The sequence below is a fragment of the Sander lucioperca genome, chromosome 21 (assembly GCF_008315115.2).
Source record: "Sander lucioperca isolate FBNREF2018 chromosome 21, SLUC_FBN_1.2, whole genome shotgun sequence".
NCBI lineage: Eukaryota > Metazoa > Chordata > Actinopteri > Perciformes > Percidae > Sander > Sander lucioperca.
In genome coordinates this window covers 10,620,555-10,642,007 of record NC_050193.1, presented here as the reverse complement: position 1 = coordinate 10,642,007, position 21,453 = coordinate 10,620,555, and the positions used below count along the sequence as shown (strand labels likewise).

The following is a 21,453-nucleotide window of genomic DNA, read 5'->3' as shown; positions in this document are numbered from 1 at the left end:
CAGTCCCTCCGGCCCATATGAGGCCCACACCCTGTAAAATGATTTGTTTTGTTTATGTGGCCCAATTCTGGCCCAGACACTGTAAAGCAACTTTGTTTTATTTGGCCCAGTTCTGGCCCAGACACTGTAAAGTGACAGTGTTATGCGGCCCAGTTCTGGCCCAGACACTGTAAAGTGACAGTGTTATGTGGCCCAGTTCTGGCCCAGACACTGTAAGACAGATCTGGCTGAGACTCGGCTTGGTCCCCGGGCCAGATGTGGTCCAGAAACTACGACATTTTAGCAGGAAAACAAGAAAACACAAATTCAAACATTTAAAAAAGATTAAAGGCTTTTATTTTTTAACAATTTTATTTTAAACAATGATCAAATAAACTTTAAAATGAACATTTACATTATAACATAACATTAATATCATTAACAACTCATTTTAAACAATAATATTAACAACCCATTTTAAACAATGAAATATATTTATAATATAGGAAGGAAAAATAAACTCATTTTAAACAATAATGTTAACAACCCATTTTAAACAATAACAATAAAAATAACAATACAAATATATTTATAATAGAGGAAGAAAAAATAAACACAAATAATTCTCACATGCACGCGCACACACACACAAATAATTCTAATTTCTAACATTTCGTCTATCCATGACTTTGTAATGACCTGTTTGTTGCTGGTTCCAATGTTGACTCTGGAGGAAGAAATGACACACACACACACACACATCCATTAATGCCAAACCAAAACACTTTGAGTAAGCAAACTTTTATATATATATATATATATATATATATATATATATATATATATATATATATATATGTATTATGTGACCCATTGAATTATGTGACCATAGTATGTGCTAGTGACATAACCATAGAGGACATAACCCACCATGCCGTCACTACAGCACCTACCACTCACAGTTTTCACGTGACGTCACACCAATATAGAAACGCCCTCCTGGAGGGCAAAAGGCTTTCCTCCATGATTGCCCGTAATTTTTACCAGGTTAGTGCTAAGTAGGCTACTAATTAGTAGGACAATTATATTAAAATACCAAATTCAGTATAACTCATTGATTAAACATAGCCTACTGTACAGGAAAGCAGATAAACCCCGAATATAAACACAAAGTGTTTTTCCATAAAACCATTAGACCTACTATTTTGCGTTACGTTCATCACCTGCTTGCCTGCATAGTATCTTCAATCAGGTAAGTTATACTGAATTTGATCTTTTATAATCACTGTTATAAATTGAAGCACCTTTCGCACTGGGTGTTTTAGAATGTCATGCTGTTTTATTAGTTGAAATACTGCAGCAGCTAGGTGCTGGATATGTAATACTGGCATTTTATTAAAATGTTTTTGAGTTTCTTCTTTTGAAATGGAAAATTGACAGTTCCGTAATGTAGTAGCTACGTGTGCCCTCCGGGCCTCCGTGGTAGTCACGTAACTGTAACAGCTAACATAGGTCCAGCCTTATATACTGTCTATGGGTCCAGCCCTCCAGCAAGGTTGGCGGCCCACTGGCGTTTTGCTCATCGTTATTCCAGCGGACCACCAGCGATGCTTTCCCGACGGTGGTCCGCTACGGAGCAGCTGGTTCATAATAAGTGTTTTCTGGCAGACCGACGGCATTTTCAGATTGGTCGGGTTGCCGATCCGACCGTGTCAAGCCGCTGACTTTGTGCCGCCAAATAAACGCTGGTGGACCGCCAGGTCATTGTTAGCTGACAACAGAATTGGCTAGCTATGTAATTCAATGGGTCACAGAATGCTAGGCCTGATATAGCCCATTCATTCAACAGATGAATCAACGCTGGCGTTGAATGAGCTAACACTCAAAATAACTCCAAATCATTGGATTAGCTAGCTATAGTGCACTGGAGCAGTTATAATAATAAAACAAGATAATGTTAATTAAATTTACACAATGAGATCGCACTCATCTAGCCTGTGATAACATATCAGAATGTTTTCTGATATGTTATCACAAACGATCTAATTGTTATAAAGATATTAAAATACAATTCTTCTTGACATTTACAACATCTTCTAAATGTAATACAACACTGTAATGAACATTAAATTAAATTACTTGCCTTTTCTGCCGCTGAAAATGTTCCTCCCGAAAATGAAATCTTCTGCAGACTGCAAATCTCCGGCTGAGTCCTAGAATTTAACCGCCAAAACATTTTTTTTCAGGCGGCTGAGTTCCATAATTCTCGTTGTGGCCATAGACTGTATATATTAGTGGACAGCGCATCCGGTTCAGCAAAATGCGGCAAATGCGGAAGTGCCTTAAACCTGCATTCTATCTGAATTCCAGCAGGGGGCGAAACGTGCGGTTGCAAAAAGGAGGTCCGTTTCTATAGAAGTCTATGGCGAAATGACCCACTTCTCACTTGATTTATTACCTCAGTAAACATTTCAATTAAGAGTTTATATTCTCAATCGCTAGTTTTAAGTCTTCTGCAACACAGAATGATGTTCATTTTTTGAATTATGGTCTCGTTGATTTTAAAATCGGCGATAAAGCGGGGATGTTTTAGGGCGTGGCTATGATGTGATTGACAGTTCGCGGCCTGTCAATCATGACAGAGGTTTAGCAAAGCTTATCCATGGCACGTAAACTTCACTTTGGGGGTTGACCAGCTTTCGTCTTCGTGACTGTGACAGTTGGTCGCCTAATAATGTCTTGTTCAACGTTCGGTTGTACGACAAGACACTCAAAGGAGTCGGCAGTTCAGTTTTTCCGGTAAGTAACGTTACATTTTGTTTTAATACCGTTTTTCGTTAGCCAACGTTAGCATCCCAATGAATATCAGTTAGCTAGCTAGATTGCACCTTGCTAACCAAGCTAGCGGGCTAACTAATAACGTTATGCAGACCAGACCGTATAAACGGATTAAAATTAATATATTTAACGTTACAGTCGTATACAGTAGGTATGCACAACGGTCTCGCCGGTAATCTGTTTTTAACCATATGTGATGTTATTGCTAATCGATGCGCATATAATGGTAATGTTAGCTTAAAGTCAAAGCCTGATATAGCTAACGTTATAGTGCAAATTCATATAAACCCTATTCGCACGGGATTAGAATAATTTTGGGACCGCGTGTGATTTATAAAGTACCCCCTCACATCTGAGTTTTGTGTGGGGCATTCGCACGGGACAAGCGGAGATGCTTTTACTTGAATATACTGAAATATATGTACCCCGCCCGAGAGTTGGGCAACGTTACCCGGAGGCGCCCGAAGGACAGGCACAGACACCCACACAGCATCACCGTCACCCTCACCTCGGACAAAGCCGCGCTGGAGCGCGTCGACGGACGGGGCAGTAGGCCAGAATATCCGTTTTTGCAATAAAATGTCGCACATGAAAAAATATATATATTATTGTAAAGTTACATAAGTGTTCTATCTTCAAAAATCTTCAGTTCTGCAGCCAAATGTATTGTATAAAGCACCAGGTTCAATATTCTTTTCTCAAAATTCTAAATACATTATTTCAGACTGTTAATGTACCTAACAAGCATGCTGCAGGAGTTATTAACCACTGTTGCTGATGCTGTTACACTGAGGTCTTTCTTCCACTTACTGTAGTTGTGTCTGCTAATCTATTTGAAGACCTTCTGTCAGCACATAGTCTGTTTTAAGATGAGTCACATACATGTTACAATCTATATTTACAAATTCTGTTTATTACTAAAATGTACATATCACTAAAAAAGTGTTGCGTACAATACACATTGTCAAAGATAAATTTGACATGTAGGAGTATGTTTACTTAATACTGCATGTCCTCAACTGAAGCATGCCTTCATGTACAAGCTCATATAGTAATATAATTCATTGTGATCTACCATGCCTTAACTACATGTTTGTCTTTTACAAAGGTGTCCACACTGAAAACTGAATGACCAGAGCCAGAGAGAAGACCTGGTGTATAGAGCAGCGTATTTGGTGCCATTCATCTTGTTGTGGAAAACAGATTGCATTGACCACATCCAAAGTTCTCAAATGTGTTCTGATTATAACGATGCCAGAAAATCATTTTCGGTTCAGCTTCTTCTGCTGAAAGGACAGACCAACTTTTAGCATTTTAGCAGTCATTGGTATTTAGAGGTTCAAAATGTGAGTCCTGTAATAGATGTGTCCTCTTGTGTTACTGTTAGGCCTGCTGCTCCTAGGTAGCTTCTCTGTCTCTCCTCCCTCCCTCTCTCTGTCTGTCTGTCTCTCCTCCCTCCCTCTCTCTGTCTGTCTCTCCTCTCTCTGTCTGTCTCATATTGCAGGACTGGAGTCCAGAGTGTGGGAGTCTGGGTTCCAGCTGCCTCTCATCTACCACAATCAACCAACAATTTGTGATAATACTTTTGTTATAATGAATTTGCAATAACCTTACACAGATTAAACAGCACCTAGTGCATTTTCAATTACCTACTAAACACTTGACTATGTATGTCAAAATAAATATGTCTATAAATTAATCTAAAAGGATTTTGGTGAAGTGTTTTCATGGTGATTAAAATTGACAAGTACATAAAGACACACAAGAAAAACACAAACTACATTTCCCTGATCCTTCTTTGTCAACATTCAAGTATGGTAACATTTCAGAAATCATATTTTTGTTGATTAAAGCCAAAATAGACTTTTAATCAATTACAAATTTTATCAAATTACCAATGTCTTCTTGTATGACTACAATATTGTGTATGTTCCTATAGTTGCTTCAGAAAAACAAATGTAGCTTTAGAAAGACCTTTATTTCACATTGAAATGGGCATTAACTTCAAAAACTACATAAACCACAAATAACACTGGCAATATTTTTAAGATTATGTTAGGGTTAGGGGTTAAATTGATGAATTAAATAATGTAGTTCACCTTTTACAATCCGGTGTACATTCCACACATAAAACACTGCTGTGGGTCAAGGTAAGACATGTCTGCATATGAAAAAAGGGTAGTTGAATCACTAGTGTCACATTGTTAATTACAGTAGAAATGGTTGACATTACAAACCACAATATAAAAATATAGCTTAACATATAAAGCTTAAAACACTTGTGCAGCACTCTGTTCAGTCAAGTCCAAATGCCTGGGTAAAGAAATAAAAGCTGCCTTTACAATTAAAGTGAGCATAGTGTGACAGTCTGTTGGTTGTCTGTAATGCACAGTGGAAAAAAAAAACCTTGCGAGCCTTGTCGATCTTCCCCGGATTGTTAACAGCCCTCCACCTGCATCTCTGGGTGATGCCAGAGAAGATGGACTTACTTCTGAGGTATTGGGTGGGTGCACATGCCATCGTGTCTCTCCACACTCCTATTTCTGAAAGAAAGAGTCATCAATTTCTATTTGAGCCCCTCATAGTTAAATATATATGCACACTAGCATGTAACTGTACTTCATTAATTATCGGGGGAGAATACAGATGAATCAACAACAGTCTATTGTTCTTTAGTGTAACTTTAATTTAGTTAAATGAGCTTATTTCTGCTAACGTTAGCTCTTAAAAGCATGTAAAGGCTAAATGCGCCAACCATAGACTGATGGAGCAAACAGTAGCAAGACATTATCAGTGCATTATGGTTATTACAGTTAACCAAACGTTCTAAGAAACTTGGTTATACATCTGCTAATACTTAGTGTTAGATAATGATAAGCATTGACAATCCCCGTTTTGCATTTCGCTGACACTACGTTTAAATTAGGGCAACGTAAACTTCGATTTGCAGAAAATTAACGTTAGCATGTTTTACCAGTGGCTAGCTAACGTTACAGACAATTTACATGGTAACTTCAGATACATTTACTTTACAATGTGACTCATCTTATATGTAATATAACTATTGGACAAAGATATATTTAAAACCTAGCGAAGCTATATCTTACCTCGAATTATGTATGCTAGCTTTCAGCAGCAGTTGCATCCAGATTGCCAGTGAACGTGTGTAAGGTAACGTAGAGTGTCAGCAGCGTTGCCAACTCCAAAAAAAAAAAACAGTCAGACACCGCCCAATAGTCTATGGCTCCTCCCTCACTCCGCCCTCTCGTCTAAAAACGTCACATCCGCAACCAGGATGGCTGCGCCCATAAACGCAAACTCGACGACGGATAACTGATCTCCACAAACCAATGGGTGACGTCACTCATGCTCTGTCCATTAATATATACAGTCTATGGTTGTGGCCCGACTGTGACAAAACGAACTTGGGCCGACGGTAAATATACACAGCTACACCGAGTACGGAACTGACACTAGTACAACTGCTTTTGGCCGACACTGGCCCATTCATAAAACGCCGAATTTGAGCCAGCGCGAGTACAACCGCTTTTAGCCGACACTGGCCCATTCATAAAACGCTGTATATGAGCCAGCGCGAGTAAAACTGCTTTTAGCCGACACTGGGTCTTCATAAAAAGCCGTATGTCAGCCAGAAGTGTTGTGTACACAGTCGGCACGACTCTGGCCCATTATCTTTACTCCGATGCCGACACTGAGCCGACAGTAGCGCTTTTCAGCCGGAATCGGCCCAAATGTGCTTGCTATCTGGGATATTGGCTACCCTGATTAACTTGTCTCAGTCACCAAACATAGTATACTTGTCCAAAATGCTTCTACTAAATAAAACACCCAGCATTTTGGTTTTCAGGTCATTTTATAATTTCTAAAGCTGTGTGGTGGAGAGATGAACAGACAATGCTATTTTGACTGTTCTCATGTGTAAAATAAAGATAATCACACTGGCAAATATCTTTGGAACTTTACTGAAAAAAGATAAACATCCTATAATTTTACTTAAACATTCTGTAATGGAGACTCCTTGCATCTCTTCTCTGGATCATAGGACCGTCGGCAGCTCAACAGAATAAAACATGGAGATCCATACTGGATTCTTTTGGTGTGAATGGCAACCTCTAGTTCATTCCTGAGATCATCTAGATATTCTTTGTCTGAGTCTTCAATGAGGAGCAGCACAGGAAGACACCTCTGTGAATCTTTTTCTTCACATTCTCTTAATTCAACTGCATGCTGTGCAACAACAGCAGCTGAGTATGAAGGCTTCACAACTGGTGGTTAAGCTCAGTATCACAATGGAGAGATGAACAGACAATGCTACTTTGACTGTTCTCATGTGTAAAATAAAGATAATCACACTGGCAAATATCGCTCTTAATCAAATTGGAACTTTACTGAAAAAAGATAAACATCCTATAATTTTACTTAAACTGTAAACACTGCAGTGTTTTTCTTTCTTTCAGAAGTGTCCCATACGTGCATGCTCTTTGTAACTGTAGTAACAATATTAAAGTTCTTTGGACAGTGTTAAAATGAGTAGTTCAAAAGCTTGATCATGTCAATTTGTGTTCCTTTTTTTCAAGTATAGACCTAAGACTGTTTTATAAAGTCTGCAGTGGCTGTACTATAAATTAATATAAATTAATGAATATCTTCTGAAAAGACCATCACTATCAGTTGAACTTGAAATGTTGATGTAGTTTGTTCATTCATCAAACTAAAATTGAAGGTGAAAAAAGTTTATTGAGTTCAGTGGCATGTTTTACGTTTAAAAACACTGTTTACAGTCAATGAGTTCTTCATGTTACTATCAAAAACAGATCATTCAATATAAGTATTTAAAACAGAACATACAAATTATAGCAATAAAAGAAGTGGTATGCACTGTAGCCTTATAGTTTTTTTTTTATTTTAAGGACCAGTTAGTTTTTATTTGTGTAAAGTATATTTAATATCAATACAACCACTAAATTCTACACCACTTTACTACACATATTTTTTGCATATCAATATATATACATATTATTCCCCAACTGTACATAATGTTGCTATTTATCTCTGAAAACATTTATTGTTAAAACCATGATACAATTGCCATGAAAATAGGTGCTTTTAATTCTATTCCTGGAAAATATAGAAGAGTGAGTATAAGCATCACATTCTGGTTACCAAACAGCCACCACACATATGTTTTTTTTCTGTTAAGCAGTAGTCTCCAAAGAATGACATCAAGTGGGAGTCAGTTAGCAAAATCCAACCACAAATAGTCACTTAAGATGAATTTGAAATATATTTTGATGGTGTGAACTGCAGTCCACCCGAACTACAAACAATCTGAAATTGACAGGATACTAAATACTGGTCCAAACACGGACTTCAAGTTCCTATTTGAGAAGCATTGTGCTGTGAAGTAGCGGAATTAGTTTACATTGACATGACTCACTCTAGATTCCCCAAGTAATAACATAGTCCATGTTCACACACAAAAACAGTACAGTTTGAATGTATTTTGAAGAAAACTTTGTATATGTATACAGTAAATATCAAACTAACAATACTGATACCATACCATGTGCCTCAACATTTTTTGTTTTGTTTTTCAAATATTGCCTACTTGCCAGATGTTACAAAAAGGCTTGTGTGTTTGAATTGATCTTTTCGTAATCTGTTGCTCTTGGCAAAGAGGGGTTACCAGGCTACCATGCTTCAGCAAGTTGATGTACAGCCTGGGTGCAGGATCATTGTTCAAAGGCAAACTATTGTTTCACAATGATGTTGCAGGCAACAGGGCCTCTGAATGTGAAGCCCAGGTAGAATGTGATGTTTTCATTACTATGAGGCACTGAAGGTACATGAAGAGGCAGAATATTGAACTTCTTTTTCCGAGGGCCTTCAAGGTACACAACTCCATCTTCAGTCCATCCAGAAACACGTTTCAGCATTGCAGCAATCTCAGGCTTTTTCCATGCCTCACCCCTAAACCACTTCATGCGTTTCTCAGAGACAGAGAACACCTTTGTGACTCTTTCAAACTTTCTCTTGTGGACAAATTTATTCAATCCATTCCCATTGCCCAGGAAAAAATGGGTGTAAAGTCTTCTCTTCCGCTGAGGAATGTCCTTCATCTTCATCCGGTAGTCTTTTTCCAGATGTTCAACAGCTGCTTGCACAATTTCATATTTGGTTTCTTTCTCATGATCTACGTCATGATCCTCTGGCCAGAACAGCAAGGTAAGCAAGAACAGGGCGCTTGGTAAACATTTTCTTTTATCAGTTGGTAACTGATGACAAAGTGCCTGCAGATCTTGCAGAGTAGCTACCTTTTGAGGCTGTGGTGACAGGCAGTTCAGAGTAAGGTGGGCCGTTATGTAATTGATTATATCCCTTTGACCAAAATTGGCCTTTTTTGGATTGCTGGGGTAGAGAGAAACAATGGTTTCTAGAAGACGTACTGCATCCCTCTGGTCAGTTAGCTTGGAGAGAATGGATGTTATGTTACCCCCACCAAGATGATAGATGATCATTCGTTTTTGGAAAGGAGTTAGATTGCCTGGGATGAATTGCCCATGTTGTAGAAGTGCAGTAGAATCAACTTCACTGAAATACTTCCCATACTCTGAAGATTTTTTTGCCAACCATTTCAGTGGATGGCTTATCTTCTCTTCGGGACTTTCAGGGGTCTCTCCTTCATCAGCACCAATGTCTGTCTGGAAGTAACTAAGGTCTTCTGAAATCCATTCCAAGGCATCTTGCATTGTCTTGTGAAGTTTTTTCAAACGGTCATGAAATGGTTCCCAGGCATCTTCAACTTCCTTCGGAATGTAATCTGTTATCAGGTACTTCATACACTCTGAATGGCCATTGGCTCTGTTTTCAAACACTGACGATGATGAGATCAGTTTGATCAGGCTGCATCCAACCTCAACTTCAGAAAAATAACCTGAGCTGTTAACGTTTTCCATATCTGCATCAGCTGCTTTCTCACATTCTTGAAAACACTCCAGGGCTTTCAGTGCAGTTTCCACAGCATCTGCTATATTTTGGGCTGTCTTTGGTACATTGTCATTGTCAATAGCTTTGCATTTGGCTTGGAACCATTTCCTGTACACCTGCCCTTTTGTATCGAGTATGTATGAGTTGTTGGGCAGCTGTTTGGCTGCGGTCTCTGCCCAGTGTTTTGCCTCTTCAAACTTTTCATAAGTATAATGAAGACGAGCAAGTTGTTGTGCAAAGAATGGATCCAAATGGAAACGCTGGAACGCTTCCTTGAGTAGCTCAATTGCTTTGTCTGGGCTTTTCTCCTCTTCACACACATGCTCAATCAGAGGAGAGAACAAACTATCATATTCGTCTCCTTTGCTTATTCTGGCTCGCCTTATGAAAAGTGCTCTCAAAAACGACAGATATTCTTCCCTTCCAAATCTGTGCTCAAATAGCATGTTCTCACAGAGCAAACTCATAGCCAAACTGCTTTGGGTCTGTTGGTCCCCCAGAAGTTGTTGGAGAATTTCCATTGCAACAAGTGGGTGGATGATTTTGATTGATTTAATGTGCGTCTTGTCATCCCTAAGGTGCAAGAACACTAGTTGTGCCTGAGGGCTGAGTGATTTCTCAAACTCATGCTGGTGAAATCTTTCCAAGTGAAAGGTTAAGGCAAGCAAGGCTTCACAATGGGATTGAGAGATGAAAGAGTTTTGAACATAGGTGTTCAGCAGTGCTACATAGAGAATGAGGCGAGTGACAACAGATTGATGGTCAATACCTTGCAGCAAATGTTCCACAAACTGTTGAATGTAATTCTCATTGAATCCTTCACTCATCAAAACAAATGTCAGGATAAATTCAGGCTCATATCGTTCCTCAAGCACCTGTCGCTTTCCAGCAAACTTCCTCTTCTCTTGATCAGACAGTTTGTGAGTGACAGACACATTCTGTAATGGAGAATCCTTGCATCTCTTTTCTGGATTATGGGATCGTCTGCAGCTCAACAGAATAAAACATAGAGTTCCAAACTGGATTCTTTTGGTGTTAATGCCAACCTCTAGTTCATTCCTGAGATCATCTAGATATTCTTTGTCTGAGTCTTCAATGAGGAGCAGCACAGGAAGACACCTCTGTGGATCTTTTTCTTCATATTCTCTTAATTCAACTGCATGCTGTGCAACAACAGCAGCTGAGTATGAAGGCTTCACAACTGCACATCTTAGATCTTTCCTGTTGTTCCACAGCACGTGTCTTGCCACAGTGCTTCCACCACTTCCTGGATGATGGTAGATGTTTATACTGTTCACAGGAGTTTCATCTGTATTACATTTCAAAGCGTCATTGAGAAGTTTGGAAACATCGCGAAAGGCATCTCTTTCAATTACGTCTCCAAGATACTTGTGCTCAGCAAGCCAGAAATTTAACCAGTTCACTCTTCCACCACGGTAGAACTGCTGTTCAATGTTTTCTTTCTCCTCATTGATGAAGTCTTCGCTTGTTTCATCACAATGATCGACCATCAGAATTTCCAGAGAATACATCTGTTCCTCTATGTGTGTTTCAAGAAGACATATCCCCTTCACAAAGACTGGCAAGTGTTTGCTGGCACATGCTTTTACGGGTTGTATTTGCTGCAGAGTTGAATTAATGTGACTCATTTTCATCCCAACAATACTGGAATTGTTCACAGTTTCTGTTCCACATGAGCCCTCTGCAAAGCTTTGCCACTTCGGAAAGTTTTCCTGCAATTCACAGATGCAGATTATGTCTTCATGGCCTTCCATGTCTGTGAAAAACTCATTAAAGGTGTGCAAGAGTGGTTTCTCAACTGGTGATGTGAGAAGAAAAATGACCTGGAACGTCCCTTTTGGCAAGATTTGTTTACAGATCAAAGACACAGATTCCCGCAGGAAAGTCATTTTTGTCTTGATCCAAGTCATTTCATCACATGGGGTTTCATTTCCTTTGAAGTCAGTACGGCCATTACAAAAGATCCAGCTAGTTTGGTCGAACAGATGCAAGTGGGTTGTGAATTCTTTGATGCTCATGTCACCGGATATCCTATAGCTCTGCAGAGAATGCATGTTTGCAGCATGATGCTGAAGGTATTTACTGCAAAGACCTGAGATCTTTGAATCTGGGTCAAAGTCAAACACACAGAATATGTTCATGTTAAGCAGCCAGTCAATGTTGCAAAGGTCATCAGGGTTGAATTTGTTTGTGACAAATATGAACCATTTCTCCTTTTCCATGAATTTCTTCCCACTAGTCATTAGCATTGTGAGTTTCCTTCCGAGGTCTTGGCAGAAGTCTGGAGCACTGAGGAACTGACTTTTCTCTGCTTCTTCTCTTTGGGCATCCCGATCTTTGACTCGCTGGTAAAAATCACTTAGGTCTTTGTCTATCACTGGCTCTGTTTTTGAACCCACCCTCCGCAGAATTGTTTCTTTCTCAAATTCTACTTTGTTTGATGACTCTTTGAAGTTTGGCAGACGAACTGCATACACCTTGTTCTTAACAATACCCACTGAAGGCACGATGTCAACCTCTACCACATACCTCTTTTCTGAACTTTCTCGATCCATAACCTCAATGAACCTTGGTGGCCGCACACACTGGCGTACATGCTCCTTGTCAGAGGAGAAACTCCTTTCAATGTAGTCCAAAGCATCTACATAAATGTCTTTCTCTTGTATAGGGATACCAACTATCTCACCATGCACATATCCTGTATCCTCCTTGCTATCCATCACACCAAAGTGTATTGTGCCATTTGATCTGATATTCATACAGCCAGTTGCAAATTTAAGGACCTCTTTGGCAAACTTAGCTTGGAGTCTTGTGCGATCCAATGCAGCAGCTACAGAAAGAGACTTAAATTCATGGCATGGCGATGTCAGATTAAAAGCACCTGATTCAGGTTGCAGGACTCTGTGCTTTACATATATGAAATCAATCCCTTCTTGATCAAATGGTCGTGGTCTGCAATCTTCCTTTGAAGTCAACACACATCGTTCCTGAGCAGTTTGTCTGTCCTTCGGAACATCTTGATCTCTCTCCAGAGTCTGTGCTGGAGGACCTTCACTTGTTGCAGGAATACATTGAACTGTTTCTTGACTTTTCTGTTCCAACTCAGTTTTTTTGCCACCAGTCGGCTTTTTTTTCTCTTGAGACCTTTGCTTGGAGTTGATGAGCTCATCTCTCTTTTGAATAATCAAATGAGCAGGCCCTGATTTCATGCAAATATTTGTCTTCAAAAAGTCCTCATTCAGTGTAAGAAGGATTTGTCCATCTACTTCTTCCTCACAGAGCTTTTTTATGTACTGCTCCTTCACTCCAATGGATCTTAGCCAGGTGCTTACTTGAGATTCAGTCCAATTCTTGGGTGACTGCTCAAGTTCGTCAGCTGTGTAGTGAGAAAAGACAGAAAAAAACAATATGTTTGGTTACAAATAATTGGAGAAGCACAATAGTTTCCTTCCACACTTGCAAGATGCAGATGTTTAAAAGTAGCACATACTTTAAATGGGACATGGAACATTCTACATTTTGTCAACAAATCTACACAGATTACCTGTTACTATGTGTTTCAGATACCGCTTTATAGATAACTGCTCTGTCTCATTCAATCAATTGTCTGCCAAAGGCCCACTTCTACATATCAGACACTTTGTGTAGTCCGAAAATATCCTGCTTTCCCAAGGCACTTGACACCAATTTTATTGATCTTAGTTCTTACCTTCAATCCATCAACCAAAGGATCAGTATCAGCTCTCTTAATATCAGAGCTTCAAACACTGGCTGGCTGTTGCCACTCTTCTATATGCTACTACTACTGCTAAATGTGCAGTAGATGGAAAGAAGCTTCCCCACCCGCACATTATTATTTTTTTTGGGCTTTTCCGCCTTTTATTAATAGGACAGCTAGGTGAGAAAAGGGAGAGAGAGGGGGAAGACATGCAGGAAATCGTATCAGGTCGGACTCGAACCCTGTACCTCTGCGTCGAGGCATAACCCCCAATTTCCACCAACTGCGGAACGGCTGCGGATCCGCTCCGGAACGGCGCCGGAGTCAATAGGTTTCCATTAAAGTCAATGTGTGTATTTTCACTGACTGCGGAACGGCTGCGGAACGGCTGCGTTCCGACTCCGTCCACATGATCCACAGCCCTCCGGAGCAGATACGCAGAGCTTCTATTTTTGACGGCTGCCGGAGAGCTCCGCAGCAATTCAGCACAGGGCAGATTGTGCGGGACAGGAAGTCGAGCACAGAAACCAAATAAAACATTTGGTTAATTTTCAAAATAAAATACACCGTGCTCAGGGCAGATCATATTTCCATGCACTACACCTTGAAAACGTCATAATGGGTGGAGACAGGCCTGAAGTCAAGTTTGTGGTTCCGTTTATAGAAACTACATCCTGTTATATCACGCGATCATACGTGAATTCGCCAGATCTCGTGGATCCTTGTGACTTCAGCTGTCAGTCATTAGGTATTGAAGGACGGCGGAGCCCGGAGCCGACACGCAGCGGAGCCGATCCACAGCCGTTCTGCAGTTGGTGGAAATTGCGGGTAAGCCTCTAAGCATATGTGCGCCTGCTCTACCAACTGAGCCAACCCGGCCACGCACATTCTGAATAGCTTGAGAGCATGTCTTGTCTGAAGCAATCAAAAGACATATCACCTATGGTTAGCGAACAATTTACACATCCAGCAGATACAGAGTAATGTAGGGCCCTATGATTTCCGTGATGTGGAAAACGCGGACGTAATCACGGAATCTACACACGAAAACGGAATTATCTTATACACGCGGAATCGCACAGAATTTTATTAATAATTAAATAAACAATTTTTTTTACTTATTTTTCAGTTTAAAACAACAAGCGTAGAAAGGTCTCTACCTAAACCGTGGCCAAATGGCATTGTTAAACATGTTGCCTAGTAACCGATACGTCCTCACCGTTTGTTGCGTGGGGAAAAAAAAATGTTGTAGCTAGTGGCTCCTGATAAGCAAACGGTGGCAAAAAAATTAAGAAACTCTCAATTGACTGCTAAATACCGGGCTGAACAATACCACAACGACCACTATGAGTCTGGACAACAACTGTTTTGTAAATTTTGTCAACATACTGTTGACTGGACCCGCAAAGAAACATGTAATGACCATGTTACCATTGAGGCAACGACAAAATCAATAGATGCAAGGCGTGTGTTTGTGGAAGATTTTGTTGCAATGTGTGCTGAAGCTGACATACTGCTTGAGAAAATGAAGACGATACGTCCGTTTCTTGTTAAACATTGCAAGCAGGGAGGCGCACTCCCAAAAACGCCAGCAGCCTGAGGCAGACCCACCTGCCGCGGGTCTTTGACCAGCACAGTGCTGCAAGAGATCCGTGGAAAGAAAATCTTCGTTGTTGTCGACGAAACCTCTGACAACCGAGATCGCAGTGTCCTCAACATTGTTATAGGTGAGCATCCAAAGCTTTTATTTAGGTAATTTTTAATGTGCTTTGCTGAATATATTAACAGTTTAAATAAAAAAGCTGAATTGTGAGTTTGTGTCACTGAGTTTTTAAAGGTCAATACTGCTTAGAAGTGAAAAGAAAACAGGCAAATCTGAAAAATCCAAAAGGGCTAAAAATAAATCCGGTACGGAATTTGAAAAAAAAAAAAAACAGATTTCATAGGGCCCTAGTAATGTTAGCTAGAGCCCTGCACAGGCTAAAAATCTAGGCCCTAGCCCGGCCCTGGCCCAAGACACTCAGTATTACAATTAGGGATGTCACGAGAACCGCTACTTCGGTACCAAAATTCTGAAAAGGTGCCGGTACTCATTTTTCCAGGTACCGGGGGATGCAATCCTTCCGGACCTGACGGGGGCAGTATATACGCCTAACATTAAAAATGTTCTAGCCTGCCGCTAAATGCTGAAGAACACCGACCAGCACGGAAAAACAGCGTATAGCCCCTCATCTCCCTGGGGCTTGACTGCATTCAGCTTCTGGCTTTACCGTAGATCTACGGCGGCGGCTTTCACGACTTCACCTGGAACTCCCAAACCGCAAGTGAGTCTATTTCTCTCTGCCGTTGTCTATCACAACCTAACGTGTGCTCTGATAGGGCTTGTTTTAACGGACCTCTATAACATCAGTTAACTTTAACCAGCCCACGGTTCTTTGTTAAAAACAAACACGGCAGAGCGAAACAGAGGTAACTAAACATGCTTGCTGTCTGGGAGTTCCAGGTGAACTCATGAAAGACGGTACCGTATGCTGGCTGTGTGGTGATGCCAGGCTTCAAAGCAACGGGCTGTGGGGTCCAGAAGACTGACGTTGTTGTTTTTGTAAATCACGCTCTCCTTGCCGCCTCCACTCCACACCATAAGAGAAAGTTGAAACTAAAAGAAAACACTGAAAGAAAAGTGACATGACGATATTTAAATAAAGGAATTAATGTTTATTGTAATGCAAAATTTATTTTATTTTTTTTTTTTTTTTTACACACACACTGTGGTATTGACTTTAGTATCGAGTATCGTGTACTTTTGTACTCTTGTTGGTATCGGTACCGAATACTAGATTTTTGGTATCGTGACATCCCTAATTACAATAAAGTAAGTAAATGCCTTTTTGAAAAAGCTGAGGCAGGCTGCTGCTGCTCGGCGTGCGGAAAAACAAACAGACTATACAATCTAAACAAATCCACGCTACGCACACTCTTACAGAGCATCATAGAGAAAGAGCACAGCATACACAGTACGATACAATACAACTTTATTGTCAGCCAAGGCTGAAATTCTTTGTGCATCCCTGGGTAGCTCGTATAGAAAAAAAAAAGGACATACACATACATACATACAAACATACATGAGATTAATAACAACAGACATACATGAAACATTACCACAAATGACAAACTTCCAAGTAGGAAAAACAAAGAAAACATGTTTAACAACAGAAAATGAAAGTGGAAGGTTTTAGTCCAGTCCTCCTTTCTTCTTTAACTCTTCTAGCTGTGCTGAAAACACGCTCGCTGCTGCTGGTGGGGAACACAAACACAGTCGCGGTCTCGTGTTGTTTCCACCAGCGCAGCACATCTCATAGTTTCTTTTAATTTATTGGATGTCTAAAACATTAAAAGGTAGTAATGTTTCTCATTTGGAGTTATGTTTCTGGCTATTCTGCGCCTTGTTAGCTTGGTCTAGTCTTCTTCAGCTGCTAATTACTTCACTTTTGCTGCGTTCCAGACAATTTTTAGCCCGTAAGTTACAACTTCAAGTCACGACTCACAACTTGGTAGCGTTCCAGGCAAAGTCATGCATGTCATCATCCAGATAAACTGTGATTGAGTGAAAGTCGGTTTAGTTACGTTTATGTACAGCAGATTTGTGTGTCTGATGATAAAAATAATGACATTTGGCACACCGTCAAAGCTGGCTAGCTAAACATTGTGCCGTTGGCAGGGTTCAGGTTAGGCTACCTAACGTTAACGTTAGCTAGCAGCTACCTAACGTTGACGTTAGCTAGCGCTAGCTGATACTAGCAATTTCTAGTCAGCGACATATTTTGGGCTTCATTTAATAAACATGACCTGTAGTAGTACACAATTGTATGTGTATTGTTTTGATTACAATGTGCAATCATTTGACTCATTGCTAGTATAAAAATACTTATCAACGCAGCTTTAAAAAATGGGTCGCAAAAATAAAGTTTCATTTAAAAAAAAAAAGGTTTTGACCACTGACTCAGATTGTTATTAAGTGTGTTTTGCAACATTATGGGAAGGATCCCAAAAGATAGACCTTTTTGTTAAACAATAAAATCCTTTTTGTTTAACCAGAAACAATACTTTTAGCATGTATAGATCCAGCACATTTCCACATGTAAATCGGTAAATTATACTTTATTTCAACCAAACCAGAGTGCCGATTGTTGGAACAGTGGAAAGACTAACCAAGATGGCTTTTGATAGTTTTATTTTGTTTGTCAACTTTGAATGAAGTGTATTTTACAACAGTAAAATTACTGTTTATTTAAATGGAGTCTAGTGAGTTAGGGGATAGCAATTTTGGTGATGTTTTTATGTTAGAAAAAGGATCTTACTCTTCAAGAAAAAGGTTGACCTCTGTGTGGTCAGGTTGGGTCAGTGGGTAGAGCAGGCACAAATATACTTTATGCCTCGACGCAGAAGTCCAGGGTTCGAGTCCGACCTGTGACGATTTCCTGCATGTCTTCCCCCTCTCTCTCCCCTTTCTCACCTAACTGTCCTGTCGATTAAAGGCGGAAAAGCCCAAAAAATTATCTTTAAAAAAAAAAAAAAATCTGAACATTTCAGTGGCAAAACAAGCACTTTTGTGGACGTAAATTGAAGGTGCTCAATTGCCCAATAACTTACATTGTAGCTTGATTCGCCACTGCTGACTAGGGCTGGGTAACAAATTCAATACTTTTTAGGCCATGACCGAATTGCCTCTAAAGTATTGAGTATCAAAAATGCCTAGTCAGTCAATACCCAATTTCAATAGAGCTCAACAGTCCCGCCCACAGCGGGTTCCGGAAGTAAAAATACAATGCAATTTCTCCATTAACATTTGCAGTATAAGCCATAAAATCATAACTGTCGATGGTAGACTTAAAACCAGCTACGACATGACTCAGCGATTGTATATGCTCATATAGACGCCAAAAATCATGGGGCACCAACCTTATTTAGAGATAAATGTCTTTTATTCGCGATGTCTTGGATAAGCACTCCATTACCCACAATCCTGAACAATCCCACAATCCCACAGTGATGACTCTGATTGGTGGAACTCATGCTGGTGAGGAGGGGGGTGACAGTACCCGATCTCTGCTGCCTGCACGATCCGTCACGAGGATTTACGACACTGCACGAATCACAATCTGGGTGTCACGCTTCTGACGTTAGCCTCTGCTGGGAAGCTAACGTTAGTTTAGCTAACAGCTAATTCGGCTAACAGCTAGCTGACAGCTTGATTCAGTCTAAAATAATGTTAACTCAAACTTAACACTGGGTAAAGCCGTCTACAGCTGACGTAACAGCCGTTATATATGTTAACGGTTATTTTCAGGTTTATTTTGAAGGTCTTTTAAAGTTATTACATGCTGTCTCAGCTAGCGGTTAGCTGAATTAGCTTTTAGCTAAACTAACGTTAGCTTCCTTTGTTCAGTGGTGCGCGGTGGTTTATGGGATGAGTAGTTCCTTCACTCTGAGGTGACGATAGGTACACAGTCTTGTACCTTTGACTTTTGGGGGATTTTCTGTTCCTTTTTTTACTCTAAATGATACGTTGTATGCTTATGAGTCACGTCCCATCTGGTTAGCCTAAGGCATGGTCTAAAACTCTTTATATACGGATTTTCCCAGACGTCAATGGGAGAAATGAATGGGAAATTTACTTCCGGAACCCAAGGTCTCTCATGAGAGGGGCGGGACTGTTGAGCTCTATACCTAAGGAGGACATCTCATCTGTGTCATTGCGCCAATAAGCATGCAGCATGCTTCTCCCGAGATGTAATAATGTCTGTGATTGGCTGTCTAACGTTACACGTCGCAGAGGTAGGCAGGAAAAACTCTCTTTACGCATAGAGATGGACTCATGTAGGAGATGAAAATAGATCAAAGATTTGTACCGTAATGTGTAATGTAAATTTATTTTTGTTTTATAAAATTGGTATTAAAAAAAGTTTAGTTTAGGAACTGATATTGAAGTCACAGTACTGGTATCGGTATTGAATACTTTTGAACGATACCCAGCCCTACTGCTGACTGCAGCAATCTGGCTTAATACTGGACCAATTTTAGAAGATTGTTGTTCCCATCAGTCACTTAAACACAAAACGTGGGGGAAAAGGGTCCAATTTGAAGAAAATAAGTTACCTTTTAACACTTTAAAAGCAAAGAAAACAAAGAAATGTCCCTGCACACAGATCAAACTACACCTCCTTGTACTGAAAAAAGGCCCTCTCATAAAAACAAAACGTCACTCCACTCACCCATGATTTTCTTTCTCCTTCCGTCACATTATACACTTTGGTGTTCAATATTATCACCTTCCATCTGCAAAAGAAAACGGTATACAGTTACTTTCAGCCGATCGTGACATGAAACTGGCTCACAGGCAGATTTATCTAGTCAAACTTTGTGGTAAAAATAGTAATCACAGATATTTTCCCCCTTTGTAGCTTTTTTTTATTTTTATTTTGAACATTTTTCAGCGCCCATGGACGTGAACGTGGATTCAGCACACAAATTCAAAATAAATTCATAAATTCACTGCAAAATACATTATAGAGTTGGAGTTACCCCAGTGTCTGTTACTTTTTCAAAATACGCGACAATGATTTTGGTTGGATATTAATGCGGCTGCACAAAGCCTTTGTGACTTGCTCTAACGTTAGCTACCTACAAACAAAGGTTCTAAACCGTCTCTGCTACAAAGATCGACCCAGAAAGTATCATTCTAAAAACCTCTAAAATATCGTAGGCTAACGTTAATACACTCGCTGAAGATTACCCAAACAAATCGGGAGCCAGAGATCATTTCTTGTTGTACGTCAGCAGGCAAAAACCATTAATCTAGCAAACAAAAAAGGCGAACATGTCTTACCTCGGGCAAATCCTGAAAAGAAATCAACCTTTAAGCCTTTTCTGGTATGGATTTTTTTTTCAGACGACGTTCGGTTTAACGTCAACCACTGAGCGTCAAAAGCAGGACTGCTGTCACTTGACTCGATCTCAGGACTGCATCGGACTGTAGGCTACAGTCTAGGGCGGCGCCCATAGATATATATACTGCACCCACAATGACTCAGCAAGTTTCGTTTTTGAGGAAACACATTAGCAATTCACACACACACACACACACACGATTCAGCTGAGCCGAGCATACATGAATATATCATACATGTCAGTAACCTTTTACTGCTGCAGGCAAGCAACGTAGAAGCAAAAAGGCACAACGCTGCAACCATGTTAATACCGAAAGATACTGAAATACTAAATTGTGCAAAAATGCGGGGAAATCCAAAGGTTTCACTATATCTTTGCACTGTAGGCTACATGTTAAAGCTGTTGTAAATTTTGACCGAACCACTAACAGCGTTTACATTTAAATGTAGCCTAATACTTTTTAATAAATTAAAGTTCCACAATAAAGCCAGAGGACACATGCCTAGTGAGTCTGACAGTTGAATAGTGCACAATATGTAGGTAATTAAGCCAAGGATTTACCATTTGGATTGGAAGACAGAAAGTTATGAGAAGAAAAAAGGCAAGAATCACCTGTTTGACCTGAGCAGTGATTGTTCTCCACATTATATAACTTTGTTGAACCACGCCCAAACAAAGTTATGTAACATGGAGATAAATGGTGCGTGAGTTAATGCTTGCAAAGAAACTCCAGCACACTGTCCAAAATAAATGTAATAATTTATGTTTTAGACAGACAGACAGATAGACCGATAGATAGATAGAGAAACAGATAGATAGGTGTTCCTTTGTTACTTTCTGGCTAAATTGCATTTTGGTTTATTTCATCGGTTTACATCCAGGGGCCTGTTTCACAAAAGCAGAATATATAAATCCAGGATAACTGATAAAGTGAGGGT

At 40.0% G+C, this 21,453-nt stretch overlaps 1 protein-coding gene across 3 annotated transcripts; it reads right to left on the bottom strand.

The window, feature by feature from the left end:
* Positions 1 to 6,812: 6,812 nt before the first annotated feature.
* Positions 6,813 to 20,600, bottom strand: samd9l (sterile alpha motif domain containing 9 like). 3 transcript variants are annotated; one of them, XM_031312584.2, is made up of 4 exons: positions 20,454 to 20,600; positions 19,840 to 19,903; positions 11,027 to 13,222; positions 6,813 to 7,103 (listed from the first exon to the last, which is right to left on the bottom strand). In XM_031312584.2, exons 2-4 carry the CDS (start codon positions 19,841 to 19,843, stop codon positions 6,832 to 6,834), a joined length of 2,472 nt encoding a protein of 823 aa, XP_031168444.1. In that variant the 5' UTR covers positions 19,844 to 19,903; positions 20,454 to 20,600; the 3' UTR covers positions 6,813 to 6,831. The 3 variants fall into 3 exon arrangements, with proteins under 3 accessions (XP_031168444.1, XP_031168443.1, XP_031168442.1); XM_031312583.2 differs by lacking the exon at positions 6,813 to 7,103 and adding an exon at positions 8,320 to 8,513 and having other exon boundaries at positions 8,551 to 13,222; positions 20,454 to 20,599; XM_031312582.2 differs by lacking the exon at positions 6,813 to 7,103 and having other exon boundaries at positions 8,320 to 13,222; positions 20,454 to 20,599.
* Positions 20,601 to 21,453: the final 853 nt, after the last annotated feature.